The following is a 13,947-nucleotide window of genomic DNA, read 5'->3' as shown; positions in this document are numbered from 1 at the left end:
TATGTAGTATCTAAACAAGCACACAGATTGTTTGATTCCCATATACTTAAAAGTGTCATAGTCTAGGTATCAAGGTTATAGCTTTTCTGCTTTTGGAACATAATCTTGTGCTGACCAAAACGCTACAAGATAAATTAACCAACAATCACAAGCTAGAAAGTGCATGAAAATAGAACCATCTCTATAATGTAAAAGAATGAATACATAATAAAATAAAATTTTGACTTCGACTTAAAATCTAGCATTCTGATAACCTCCAGCTGATAGTGGAAACATTTCAAAGCTTACACGAAATGCTGCATCAAAGTACAAGAATGAGTCAAGTAACAAGCACATAAATAATCAGAGTTTGTTCTTCCGCATCACATATTATATAAGCAACAACCCTATCTTGATTAGAAGCGCTTGTTATCATATCTTCAGCAATCACTACCTACATAAGATAATTTCACATTAAAAATGAGCAACTACCAACAACCCTTTAGAAGTCGCTCAGAACATATTTGATCATTCAGGGCTCTAATCATCTTTAGCGCTCAATTTCCAAACGAAGGTAAGAACAAGATTGAAGGGAAAATGTCAAAAAAATTCGAAACCAACAGCCAGAACGTAACCGGGCAAGTGGCTAGCAGGAAGCCTTGTGTAACCCTCTTCCATGTCGTCGAGATGACGCGATCGCGACAACCTCCTCTGCTTCAGATTGCCATTCCCACCCCAATCACATTTGAACGGAAGCCCAGAACGCTTACAACCAATCAAACCACAGACTTCGCACAACACTCTCTACAACAGCTCGATAACTGAAGTTTCAAGATTTATGCAAATAAAACAGCGACGGTTTGAATCTGTTACACACGATCCAACTGTTTACTAACCTATACGAAGAACAAAACTTTCTGAGACAGCAGCAGAAGAGCTCACTGCCAATCTATTCCATTGAGAAGGAAACAATTATATAAGACTCTAAAATGTGCCAATAGGTAGAGATCGGCGATCGAATGCTGTGTTGTTAGCATGTATCAGGCTCGAAGCATCGATCGTCCATTCACATCTCACTTGCGAGGATTGACTTCATCGATTCGTAGGTCATGAAAGCAATGCCCATACCAGGAACCACTTTGTAGTATTCAGGCAAGATGCCTCTGTATAAACCTCGGAACCCTTCTGCCTTTATTATGTGCCTGAATGTCCCAAGAATGCCGGTTTTGTACACGCGAGCCCTTCCAGCTGAGCCTTCCAATTGCTTTCTTCGCCTCACGAGATCGAGTGGGAATGTCACTGCAAAGCATATACATTGGTGAATCTAACAGAAATTCGAATGAAAATGAGACACCAAAGTAACATCCTCGTCTACTTAGGATGGTTTATATCAATGTTATTTTTCTGTTGAGCTCTAATACTAACCAGACCGATTTTATATATATGATGATGATAGCGTTATCTGTTTTCTCACTTACTCTTATGCCCTATCAACATGAAATGGATGTTGGTGAAAAACAAGGGACGAGAAATAAAATCTTTAACCATTTCTGTTTATAACAAGAAGTTAGTAGGGAGGTATGCAATGACTGTTTTTATTTACACCCGAACCAGGAAAAAATGGAAGGAAACGAACTTTAACCATCTAACAATAAACAAGAATGATAGGGTGAAAATACGATAATACAATCTGATTCTTTTTCATTTCTCTCTTACTTCCTTTGTAAACAATACAGAAAGTTAATCCAAGAATGTATTATGCTGCAACTTACATGTTGATGAGGCAATTCCAGAGAGACCTCCACAAGCCAAACTCACCAAGGTAGAAGAATCATTTGGCCTGATGTCATTGAATGACAAACGAAATTTAAGATCACGTTGAAAGAAACCATCCGCATGACTTAGATATCAAAATTAATGAATCAAAACCAAATCACCTTTTGAGTTTCCAATTGGATCGCAGAGTTTCATAAACAGAAAAATTGATTGCTAAATTAGGACCAACAACCTGCAGTATATGTATGGTCAATAGCAACCACAATGGTGCATTCACGAAAAGAAGAGGGCTAAGAAGCCACTTAAACTTACCAGTAAAGATGCTCCGAGTCCCTTGTACAATCCTCTCGCGCCCTCATCTCTACAGATGGCAAACAGAGCATGCGAAATGCCCCTATAATACATAGTATTTGTCTGCATAATGAGATAAACTGTTAGGTACTCTGAATCTTGGAAATCCGGGCTTCAGAAAACATTTGCAATTGATACACAGCCAAATTAGCAGCAAGAATCACTGTTGTCGAGAAAAATTATTCTCATAGCAATTATAAGATATTGTAATTACTGCACACTTGTCTGAGACTAAACGTCAGTAGCAAAGCAGAAGTATCTCAAAACCTCAAACATGAACTTCACTCACATTGAAGCCACATTTCGTAAGAACTACTGAGAAAGGACAAAAGGATCCATCAAAATATTAATATTAAACAAAAGGTGGCATATAATTCTGAGTAAGAATAACTGAAAGTTAATAGGATTCAGAATGACTGGAAATCCAAATAAGATATGCCTTTCTAACATCACTCCTCAGTTTAAATGTTCATTTCTCCCTTCAAAGAAAGAGAATAAATCTTCATCATTCAATTAAGACAACAAAGCAACGAATTTAATATTATTTTCTCAAACAGACAACAGGTAATGCAGTGAACAATGAATTCACCTGCGCGGCAAGACGAGTCCTAACAAGGTCAAGTGGATATGTCATGGTGGAAGCAGTTATTCCAGACAAACCTCCTGATAAAAACCGCACACCAACATGAGCTGAACCGTCTCCATGCTTATCAAGCCCAGGAAGCAATTGAAGTACCTGCGCAAATTTTAACAAAAGAAATCAATATGGATATCTAACAGAAGACGCAATTCATTAATAAATTTAGCCTTACTTTCTTGTATTGATCAAAAGCATAGAAGTTTATTGAGGAATATGGTAAGCGATGAACAATCATCACAAAATTCCCCTTCCAAAATGCTCTAAATCCTTCTTCATGAACAATGCGAGAAGCTTCGCGCCAAATGTTGGCTTTCCTTAGAGTTGTGATATCTGAATGCATACCTTGTACCTAAAATTGTGATGCCATGAGAAGAAGTGATGAATGACGTTCATCTGATCTGCGAAAAGTAAATTAGAAAAAATATCGAAATATTTGACTCCTAAACAAAATAAATATATGGATAAAAAATCAAAAGTACTCAGAATTCCAATGATAACATCTTAGAGAATAATCAACGCACGAGCTCTTGCAACTAGAATGACGAAAGGACTTCAAGTGACGCATAGACATAAAAAATGATCGAGCAAAAACGCACCGACGAATAAGAAAGAAAAAAACTGTGAAAACAAAAAACAAAAAAAAAATCAAAACCGGAATAGATCACATCTCATACCTCAAAAAAAAATTGTTTTTCTACCTCAAAAAGAAATATTGCCGATGTTTCCAAAATTTTCTAGCTCCATTTGAGTGAAAGTCAGTTTACAATCAGACTGTTCGTTAGCGACTATGTAAAGGAACTCACGTCCACTTGTTCCTCTACCAAACTGCAGGTCCATAAGTCTCAGCAGCTTGGTCAGGTTCGTCTTAAGCAAAATCAAATACCTTCTGTAACCACGGAATGGAAATAACAGTTCGAGAGTGAAAAGAAGCAGTAAATCCAGTGCGGAGACTGACAACACAAATAGGAGAGTGGCTAGAGCGAGAAGCTAACCTGGAACAGAATCGTAAGCCGACCAAGAGGGGCCGTGCACGTCTTACTGAAGGCGCCTGCGACACCGCCAGAAATAAGGTGCGCCGCAGCCCCAATCTGCGGCTGATCTTTCAAAGCCTGATACTGCTGGCGCCTCATTATCTGGCCGCCGCTCTCGACCACAACTCCCACTCGCGCCTCCGTTTGCATCTCCGGCTGCTGCTTGTGCTTCTGCACGTCGTATTACTGGACGACACACCAGCTCTACTACTTCGCCGGAGACGCTCCCGCCTTCAACTCAAATCGCAGCCCGCCGAAACGGAAACCCTAATGACTAAACCCTCGTACCTTCGCCTCCATGTCTTGGCTCTCACATGGAAGTTTTTTTTTTAGTTCCTTTAATTTACGTGGAAATTGAATACCTAGAAACTTAACCTGAAGGAGAACGATTTTGGAACACGTGGCGTGCTTATGATGCGAGTAGAAGGTGAGTGGAAGTCGTTCGTTTTTCGTTGGACTCCCACTCGAGTGTTGAGTAATCAGACGGTTAGTAATCGTCGGATGTTTGGTGAATGGGGAATATCCATCGACTCCAGCTCCATACACGTGGAATATTCTGTAGTCCATTACTTGAGGAATTATTGGCTATTAAAGAAATCTTAAAAGCCTTTAAAATAATAATATAAAATATATTTAACCAACTAAATAAATCTTTAAAATATAAAAAAATATATATCAGCAATAAAATAAAATAAGCTCGAATTAAAAGACCTCGAGCATACTAAAGTAAATTAATTTTTATTTTTCTGATTCTTATGCTCTGATGATAAGACGTCATTAACACTGATTCCATTTCCACTTAGCTCTTGTTGTGATGTGATGTGGAGCGTAACAGGGAGAGCCACGTGGTGGGTACATACAGGACTCGATTGACATTAAACGGAGCCAAATCTGGCTGACCCAACTTAGGGCTTAGAGTCAGACCTGCTTGCGTTAACCTATCCCGAGCCCTCAAAGAGTCAGCGAATCAGATCATGCTCCGGTAATCTTATCTACGTATCTTCTAATTGCTAATTGATTTCTTCCATTTGGAATTGCAGCTTTTCCCGCCCAACGATTCTCAATGTGGATTTTATAAATTGGAAATTGATAAAGAATATTGTGAACAAAATTCAGGATAAACATATAAAATAAAATAATAAATCTATAAAAAATAAAAATAATGGATCATGAATTTATATATTTATTCATAATATTAATCTTATAAAATGTAATTTTCTTAAAAAATACTTACAAAAATGTTTTGATATCACATGAAAAGAGTTCAAAATGCCTCCGAATTTATGATGCAATGGTAAATGATGGGATGGATTTTTTAGACAACAAGTATTTGAGTCTCATTGAAACACATTATATTTGAAAAGTTCAAATTACTTGTGACGTTGGACCATCCATTATGATATTGTCGTGGTTCCTGATTTATTTTGCTGGCCGATCAAAATTTTTTATATAACTGAACCAATCAACTCAATGATTAATATAATTGTAAAAGTCAGATACTCGAATTATTAAAAAAATCATAGGAAGTTTAAAAATATTTCACCATACAAGTTAATTGTTAATTATTAAAAAAAAAAAATCTCACTGCCACCACCATATTCATCCAGGTGCACTCATTCCTTTTCTTTTCTCTCTTTCTTCTTCTCCCCATTCTTCTTTTTCTTCTCCTTATTCTCTTCTCCAGTGGCGACGAATGACAGATCCATCTCTGCTCTTCTTCTCCAAGCTTGCAACCCCTTCTCTTCTTATTTTCTCTTCTCCAATGGCAACAAGCAACAAGGTTCTCCTTCCTTGCTATCCATAGTGATATCAAAAATAATGATCTAGTTGCTTCGAATCGTAGATTATGTTCAAATTTTTATGACATGATTTTTATTTGATAGTATTTTGATTATTTGATATATGTTTCGTATTATGTTTGCAGACACGAGCTCGAGTGGAGCGTAGTGACCTGCCGACACTCGAAGATTTTGCTGTATATAAAGTGGACACATCTCTCTTTGGCTCATATATTTATCATTGTGCATGAATAAAGTACTAATGAAATTATATATATTTGTATAATTGTTTTTAAAAGGGAATTAAAATGATATTACAATTAGCAAAATGGGTTAAAATAATAAAAATCATGAAGGGCAAATAATTGATATTATTTCTTATTCACATATAGGTTGGATTAATATCAGAAGAGTTGTTTTAAAAATTAAATGAATATTCTGAATTACTCCTGTTTTTCTTTAACTTGTTTGACTTTTCATACTTGTAGTTTTTATCTATGAACCCTAGGATGATAAATTAGCATACTTGATACAAAAATATTAACTTAATTGACCATTCATTATGAAAAGAGAATAATAAAATGAAATCCTTAAAGTGAAATAATAAAGATGGTAATGAAGAATTAAAAAGTGAAAACTATGAGTTTAACTTTATAACAGAGTTTTATATTAGAGTATTGAACCGCCAACATGTTATTGTGGTATCGTGGTGGCCGCAGTCTAAAGTACCTGACCGTACACCCGAGGCGTGGTGGCGTGATGTAACCCTCGGTTAGTGTTTATTATGTCTTTCACTGATGAGGGTTGATGCTCGTACGTTAGATGACGTATGCGACAATTTTATACTCTTAGGAGGCTTTTACTTTATACCAGAGCTATACACTATGATGATATGGACTCCAGTGATTTATTTTTTAGTCGATCTATCAGATTACCCATATTGATATTATACTATAGATGACATGTGCGACTGTTGATGAAATAAATAAGATTTGAGAATTGATATTAATTGATAATAATATATGAAGATGAATTTTAATTTTAATTTTAATTTTAACAAATAAATGTTAGATCATCATAAATATATAATTATGTATATTATCTGAGAACTAAAAGAAGAAATAAAAGTTGAAATAATAAATGGTAGCTCTATGATTTCTTAAACAAGATTAAATTAATGCACATTTTTTCTAATTATCCACTTAGTCATTTGGCTAACTTTCTACATTCCTTGGCCTTCAGTTTTACAGGCGCAGAGATCCTTTTGATATTGTAGTTAATTTTAGACTTACATAGAGTTGCTCAGAGATCTCGACGTGCTGATTTTCTGATTTGTTTTACTTTTGTTTCATTGTATTTACATTTTGAAATTTTATTTCAGATGCCGTTTATCTGTATAGTAATTGTAGTTTACGAAAACTATGATATATATATATATATATATATATATATATATATATATATGTTCGATATATTTCTTGGTTATTCTATTTTGATAGTTTCTAGGGGTTACGTTTTTTTTTTATTATATTGTGACTGAGTGAGGTACCGAGAACTAGACCCCCGGGGCGTGACATTAATACTGTTTTATGTTGCCCGTACGGATTGACATAGTTGGTATATACAAGAATATTTTGTTGGATCGAAAGCGCTAGAGGGGGGTGAATAGCGCTCGTGGCTATTTTAGCGATTTAAAACACAGAGTAGAAACGTAGTGGAAAGTAAATGCAAACACACAGAAAACACAGTAGAATTACTTCGTTCGGAGCCTAGCTCGACTCCTACTCGAAGGCCCGCGATCCTTGATCACTTTAGGTGGGCAACAACTATAGGCTCGTTAAATGATTACAATTTGAAGTACAATAATTAATAACAATAAAATATACCGACGACAATGGAAAGATGAAAGAACTGAGCTCCAAGTCGTCGGGATGATATTGCAGCACTTTGGGATCAACTTGGTAGCAGCAGGAAGTAGAAAGTTCGCTTCTGTGATTAATTTTCCGAAGCTGCACTCCAAGGCTCCCTTTTATAGCTCTGCATACGCTGATCCAGATCCCCAAGTCTCGGGATTAGCTTTGACCCGAAGCGAATCGGTCGACCGATCCTCACATTCGGTCGACCGATCAGATGATCTCCACCGCATCTGATCCGTTGATCCGTCGCTCCGCTTCGATTTGGTCAAGCTCTATCCCCTGGGTTCGGTCGACCGATCACAGGGTCCAGTCGACCGATAAGTCTCCTCTGACCCGCTCACCTCGGCTTGATCCAGTCGACACCTATCCTAGGTTCGGTCGACCGATCCCAAGGTCTGGTCGACCGATCCCTGGTCGAGCCCGGTCCAACTTTTGGAAACCTGATCTGTTAGCTTGGGGGTTCAGTCGACCGATCCCAAGGTTCGGTCGACCGACACCGGTCAGTTCTAACCCTGCACAAAAGTATTAGTTTCCTGCAAAACAGAGTTAGAACACAATAGATAATATGTAAACAAATGAATTGACAGCTTTCGGACTGTCCGGGTCTGACTTCGGGTTTCCGACCGGAAACCCTATGTCGACCCGACGCCTACTGTTCCCTCTAAGGGGAACCTGTCCTCACCTACTCCTCTCAGGAGATTTACCTGTTGCCAGTACGATCCTCCAGATCGACTGGACTTTTGCTCAGCGTCCGACGCTTCCGGTCTTCATGTTGGATGTCCGGTCCTCGACCCATCCAGTCTTCTACTCGGTTCGCGATACCAGGATTTTAACCTAGGGTTACCACCCCTTAGGATTTTTGCCCGAAGCGTCGATCCGCCAAGACTTCCCGCATAGGGTTACCACCCTCTAGGGTTTTTCCTTGCCTAACCGCAGCTAGGACTTTTCTCCACCTAGGGTTATCACCCCCTAGGACCTAGGGTTACCACCCCCTAGGGTTTTCACCTGCCTAACCACAGTTAGGACTTTCCTGAAACACTCATTCATATACATTAGATAACAATTAAACTTAACTTTGAATCCCTTTGCTATTATCAAAACTAAGGTTCGATCGTCGGATGCTTCTCGCACCAACAATCTCCTCCTTTTTGATTATGGCAACCGAATTCAAAGTTAAGTAAAAAAATACAATAAAGGTAAATATAAATGAGTACAAGCATAAATAACGCCTAAGCACATTGAAGCTCCCCCTTAATAGGAGCTCCCCCTTAAACTGATTTCTTTTAGTTTTGAATTTTTGAATTTTAGTTTCTTTGAATTTTTCCTTTTAGTTTCCTTTAAATTTTTCCTTTTAGTTTATTTTGAATTTCCTTATACTCTCCCCCTTGCCATATATCAAAAATAAAGAGGGAGAGAGAAAAAAAAATGAGTACTGAAGTGAACACTTAGCTTTACAAATTAATTTTCCTATAAACATTAAAGTCTAACAAAATTTCTTCTAAGTTTGAGAAATAATTTTTGAAATTAATTTTCAAAGTATTTTTCAAATAAGTCTTGAAATTAGTTTTCAAAGTATTTTTCAAATGATTTTGAAATTAATTTTCAAAGGAATTTTTCAATAATTTTGAAATTAATTTTCAAGAGAATTTTGAAATTAATTTTCAAAGGAATTTTTCAATAATTTTGAAATTAATTTTCAAGAGAATTTTGAAATTAATTTTCAAAGGATTTTTCAAAGGATTTTGAAATTACTTTTCAAAGGATTTTTCAATAATTTTGAAATTAATTTTCAAGGGAATTTTTGAAATTAATTTTCAAGGGAATTTTGAAATTAATTTTCAAAGGATTTTTCCAAGGATTTTGAAATTAATTTTCAATGGATTTTTCAATAAATTTGAAATTAATTTTCAAGGGAATTTTTCAATAATTTTGAAATTAATTTTCAAGGGAATTTTGAAATTAATTTTCAAGGGAATTTTGAAATTAATTTTCAAGGGAATTTTTGAAATTAAATTTGAAATTAATTTTCAAGGGAATTTTGAAATTAATTTTCAAGGGAATTTTGAAATTAATTTTCATGGGAATTTTTCAATAATCTTTAAATTAATTTTCAAGAGAATTTTGAAATTAATTTTCAAGGGAATTTTCAATAATTTTGAAATTAATTTTCAAGGGAATTTTCAAAGGATTTTGAAATTACATTTCAAAGATTTTTAAAATGATTTTCAAATAATTTTTCAAAGGATTTTAAAATAATTTAAAATAATTTAAAATAATTTTCAAATAATTTTTCAAAGATTTTTAAATGATTTTCAAATAATTTTTCAAAGATTTTTAAATATTTTTTTCAAAGATTTTTAAATTGATTTTCAAATAATTTTTCAAAGGATTTTGAAATTGATTTTCAAATAATTTTTCAAAGATTTTTAAAATAATTTTCATATAATTTTTCAAAGATTTTGAAATTGATTTTCAAATAATTAATTCATTTGATTTAAGTTAATTAAGTCGTTTCATTTGATTAAATTGAATTTATTTAAGACTAAGTTTAACCTAGATCCATCTCACCCGATTCTAAGTTATCAATCAGGTAATCTTATATTATTTTGTGAGATGGTTATCTGTAATTTAGGTTATTTATAAGGATTAATTTACATTTGAGTTAAAATTAAGTTTTTTTCAATTAGTCAATTAAATATATATTTCAATGATTGATTCACAGGTCAGCGCGAGGCTCTAGGCCTTCTTGGGTATGGGATCATCCACCCTTTCCTAGACAGAACCGTTCAAAGGAAATATATATTTAATTTTCTTTTTGAAACTCCTAGATTTAACTGACAAGTGTAAATTATGCCTAGGTCCTTAGGCTATCCTAAATCTAAACATTCATAATGTCAATAAGAATAAATAAACAAACATCAATCTATCTCTTGGTAAAGATGGTCTTTCTACTGGCTCCCCCTGGATCATAGCCTCGATAGAGTCTATCAAGGCAACAGATCTGAACCTTGGGGACCCAATATAGTCCAAGTCCAACTTGATTAACCAAGTTTGACTTGGGGACCCATGCTTGAACTATGGTTTTATTATTTCTATTTACTAAAGATAGATATGATTTATATTTGTTCTTGGTTTTAAATCCAAGTCCGGATTTGTTGTAAACGGCTCGTTGTTTTCCAAGAATCAGATCCAAATTCTTGGAACCCATAGTGAATCGTTCCAACGTGTCCTTGAGTTCCTTAATTTGAGTTTTTAAATTAGAATTTTCTTCCTCAAGTTGTTGGACTTGAGTTGAACTTCCAATTCGAATAGGCTCAGTTAAGGAACTCGAGTCCGTCACCTCCTTAAGGGTTGTTACCTCCTTTTTGAGTGACTTGACACGAACATTGGATTTAGCCAATTTCTTAAGCAAGTAAGGAATTAATTTTTGTAAATCAAATTGAGTTTCGGCAAGTAAGGCACTTACAATGGGGTTCGGTCCTTCGGAAACGGATGCAGATCCGTGGCTTCGCTCGGACTCAGTTTCCGACTCGCTCTCGGTTTCGGACTCGAATTCAGATTCAGTTTCGCCAATATTTACTTGTACTGGCAATGCAAGGAAGCTTGTTGGTTCTTCTTCATCAGACTCGGATTCATCTGATGACTCGGACAAGGTTGCCTTTAATACCTTCCTTCTTTTCTTCTTGTTTGGACAATATGGCTTGTAGTGCCCCTTTTGGTTACAGTCGTAATAGGTGACTTCGGACTTGTCCTTCGTATTTGTTTGATTTGCCTTTTTCGACTTGCGTATCTTCCGTACGAGCTTTATCAGTTCGGAAACAACTTCGTCATCGTCCTCTGCATCTGATTCATCTTTGGACTTGGGCTTAGTTTTGCACCTCGACATTGGTTCACCCGTACTGCTGGTACCTGCAACCAAAGCAACACCTTTCTCGACCGGGCGTGCATTAGTCTGTTCATGCAATTCTAATTCCGAAAAGAGTTCGTCTAATTTAATGGTAGATAGGTCCTTAGAAACCTTGTAGGCATCTACCATGGATGCCCACAAGGTGTTCCTCGGAAAGACGTTTAAAGAGTACCTTATGATGTTCCGGTTATCTACCTTCTGTCCAATTGCATGAAGACCGTTGAGCAGATCTTGAATCCGGGCGTGGAGTTGGGCAGCTGTCTCACCTTCCTGCAGTTTGATATTAAATAATTTATTGAAGATTAAGTCTCTTTTACTTACTTTGGTGTCGGACATTCCTTCGTGAAGTTCAATGAGCTTCTCCCACAGCTCCTTGGCACTGTTGAAGGGGCCGACGCTGTTGAGTTCTTCTTTTGATAGGTCACACTGGAGGGTGCAGGTCGCCTTGGCATTAGCTTCCACCTTCTTAATCAGAGATGCATCCCAGTCCTCGTATAGTAGTGGTTTGCCAGCGCTATCAGTTGGTAGTTGGAGTCCGATTTTGACGATCATCCAGACTTCAAAATGAGTCTGGAGATATGCCTCCATCCGACCCTTCCAGTATCCGAAGTCGTCTCCGGTGAATAGTGGGGGGCGAGCTGTACTGTAGCCTTCTTGAAAGGTCATTTTAGATAAACTCTGAAGAAAATAAACGACAAGAAATTTCCAGGACTTGGTCCTGGATTAGTAGTGCTGGAAGTATTAAAAAGAAAACAGACTCGAGTGGTGTTGCACCAACTTCGAGCAAAAACTGATTCGAGAAAAGAATTAGAATATTGCTATAAAGCTAAATTCTAATTGACTCCGAAAAATCTGAAAATACCACGAAAAATTATTTTGAATGGTGGTTGCACCGATTCAAAATGACCCCGCTCTGATACCAATTGTTGGATCGAAAGCGCTAGAGGGGGATGAATAGCGCTCGTGGCTATTTTAGCGATTTCAAACACAGAGTAGAAATGCAGTGGAAAGTAAATGCAAACACACAGAAGACACAGTAGAATTACTTCGTTCGGAGCCTAGCTCGACTCCTACTCGAAGGCCCGCGATCCTTGATCGCTTTCGATGGGCAACAACTATAGGCTCGTTAAATGATTACAATTTGAAGTACAATAATTAATAACAATAAAATATACCGACGACAATGGAAAGATGGAAGAACTGAGCTCCGGGTCGTCGGGATGATATTGCAGCACTTTGGGATCAACTTGGTAGCAGCAGGAAGTAGAAAGTTCGCTTTTGTGATTAATTTTCCGAAGCTGCACTCCAAGGCTCCCTTTTATAGCTCTGCAAATGCTGATCCAGATCCCCAAGTCTCGGGATCAGCTTTGACCCGAAGCGGATTGGTCGACCGATCCTCACGTTCGGTCGACCGATCCTCACGTTCGGTCGACCGATCAGATGATCTCCACCGCATCTGATCTGTTGATCCGTCGCTCCGCTTCGATCTGGTCAAGCTCTATCCCCTGGGTTCGGTCAACCGATCACAGGATCTGGTCGACCGATAAGTCTCCTCTGACCCGCTCACCTCGGCTTGATCTAGGCGACACCTATCCCAAGTTCGGTCGACCGATCCCAAGGTCCGGTCGACCGATCCCTGGTCGAGCCCGGTCCAACTTCTGGAACCTGATCTGTTAGTTTGGGGGTTCGGTCGACCGATCCTAAGGTTCGGTCGACCGATACCGATCAGTTCTAACCCTGCACAAAAGTATTAGTTTCCTGCAAAACAGAGTTAGAACACAAATGGATAATATGTAAACAAATGAATTGATAGCCTTCGGACTGTCCGGGTCTGACTTCGGGTTTTCGACCGGAAACCCTAGGTCGACCCGAGGCCTACTGTTCCCTCTAAGGGGAACCTGTCATCACCTACTCCTCTCAGGAGATTTACCTGTTGCCAGTACGATCCTCCAGATCGACTGGACTTTTGCTCAGCGTCCGATGCATCCGGTCTTCATGCTGGATCTCCGGTCCTCGACCCATCCAGACTTCTACCCAGTTCACGACACCAGGATTTTAACCTAGGGTTACCACTCCCTAGGATTTTTGCCCGAAGCGTCGACACGCCAAGACTTCCCACATAGGGTTACCACCCCCTAGAGGTTTTCCTTACCTAATCGCAACTAGGACTTTTCTCCACCTAGGGTTACCACCCCCTAGGATCTAGGGTTATCACCCCCTAGGACCTAGGGTTACCACCCCCTAGGGTTTTCACCTGCCTAACCACAGTTAGGACTTTCCTGAAACACTCAGTCATACACATTAGATAACAATTAAACTTAACTTTGAATCCCTTTGCCATTATCAAAACTAAGGTTCGATCATCAGATGCTTCCCGCACCAACATATTTGCTCTAATAAATCTCGATGATAATTTTTAATGAGTGTAAAATATCTTATTAGATGTTCGACCTCCCCATACAAAAGGGCGTTGATAGGGCTGTAAACAAGCAGAGTCAAGCCGAGCTTTGGGGTGTTCAAGCTTGTTTGATAAGATAACCGAGCCGAGCCGAGCTTAAAATGAACCAAG

The 13,947-nt window shown here is 37.7% G+C and overlaps 1 protein-coding gene across 1 annotated transcript; it reads right to left on the bottom strand.

Moving 5' to 3' along the window:
• Positions 1-797: 797 nt before the first annotated feature.
• On the bottom strand, positions 798-4,114 carry LOC122043350 (mitochondrial substrate carrier family protein B-like). The gene is made up of 7 exons (XM_042603921.1): positions 3,739-4,114; positions 2,919-3,095; positions 2,696-2,842; positions 2,068-2,169; positions 1,917-1,987; positions 1,752-1,819; positions 798-1,278 (listed from the first exon to the last, which is right to left on the bottom strand). Exons 1-7 carry the CDS (start codon positions 3,925-3,927, stop codon positions 1,046-1,048), a joined length of 987 nt encoding a protein of 328 aa, XP_042459855.1. The 5' UTR covers positions 3,928-4,114; the 3' UTR covers positions 798-1,045.
• Between the last annotated feature and the right edge of the window lie 9,833 nt (positions 4,115-13,947).

Source organism: Zingiber officinale, chromosome 2A, assembly GCF_018446385.1.
Source record: "Zingiber officinale cultivar Zhangliang chromosome 2A, Zo_v1.1, whole genome shotgun sequence".
Lineage (NCBI taxonomy): Eukaryota > Viridiplantae > Streptophyta > Magnoliopsida > Zingiberales > Zingiberaceae > Zingiber > Zingiber officinale.
This window is presented reverse-complemented; position numbering and strand designations above follow the sequence as displayed.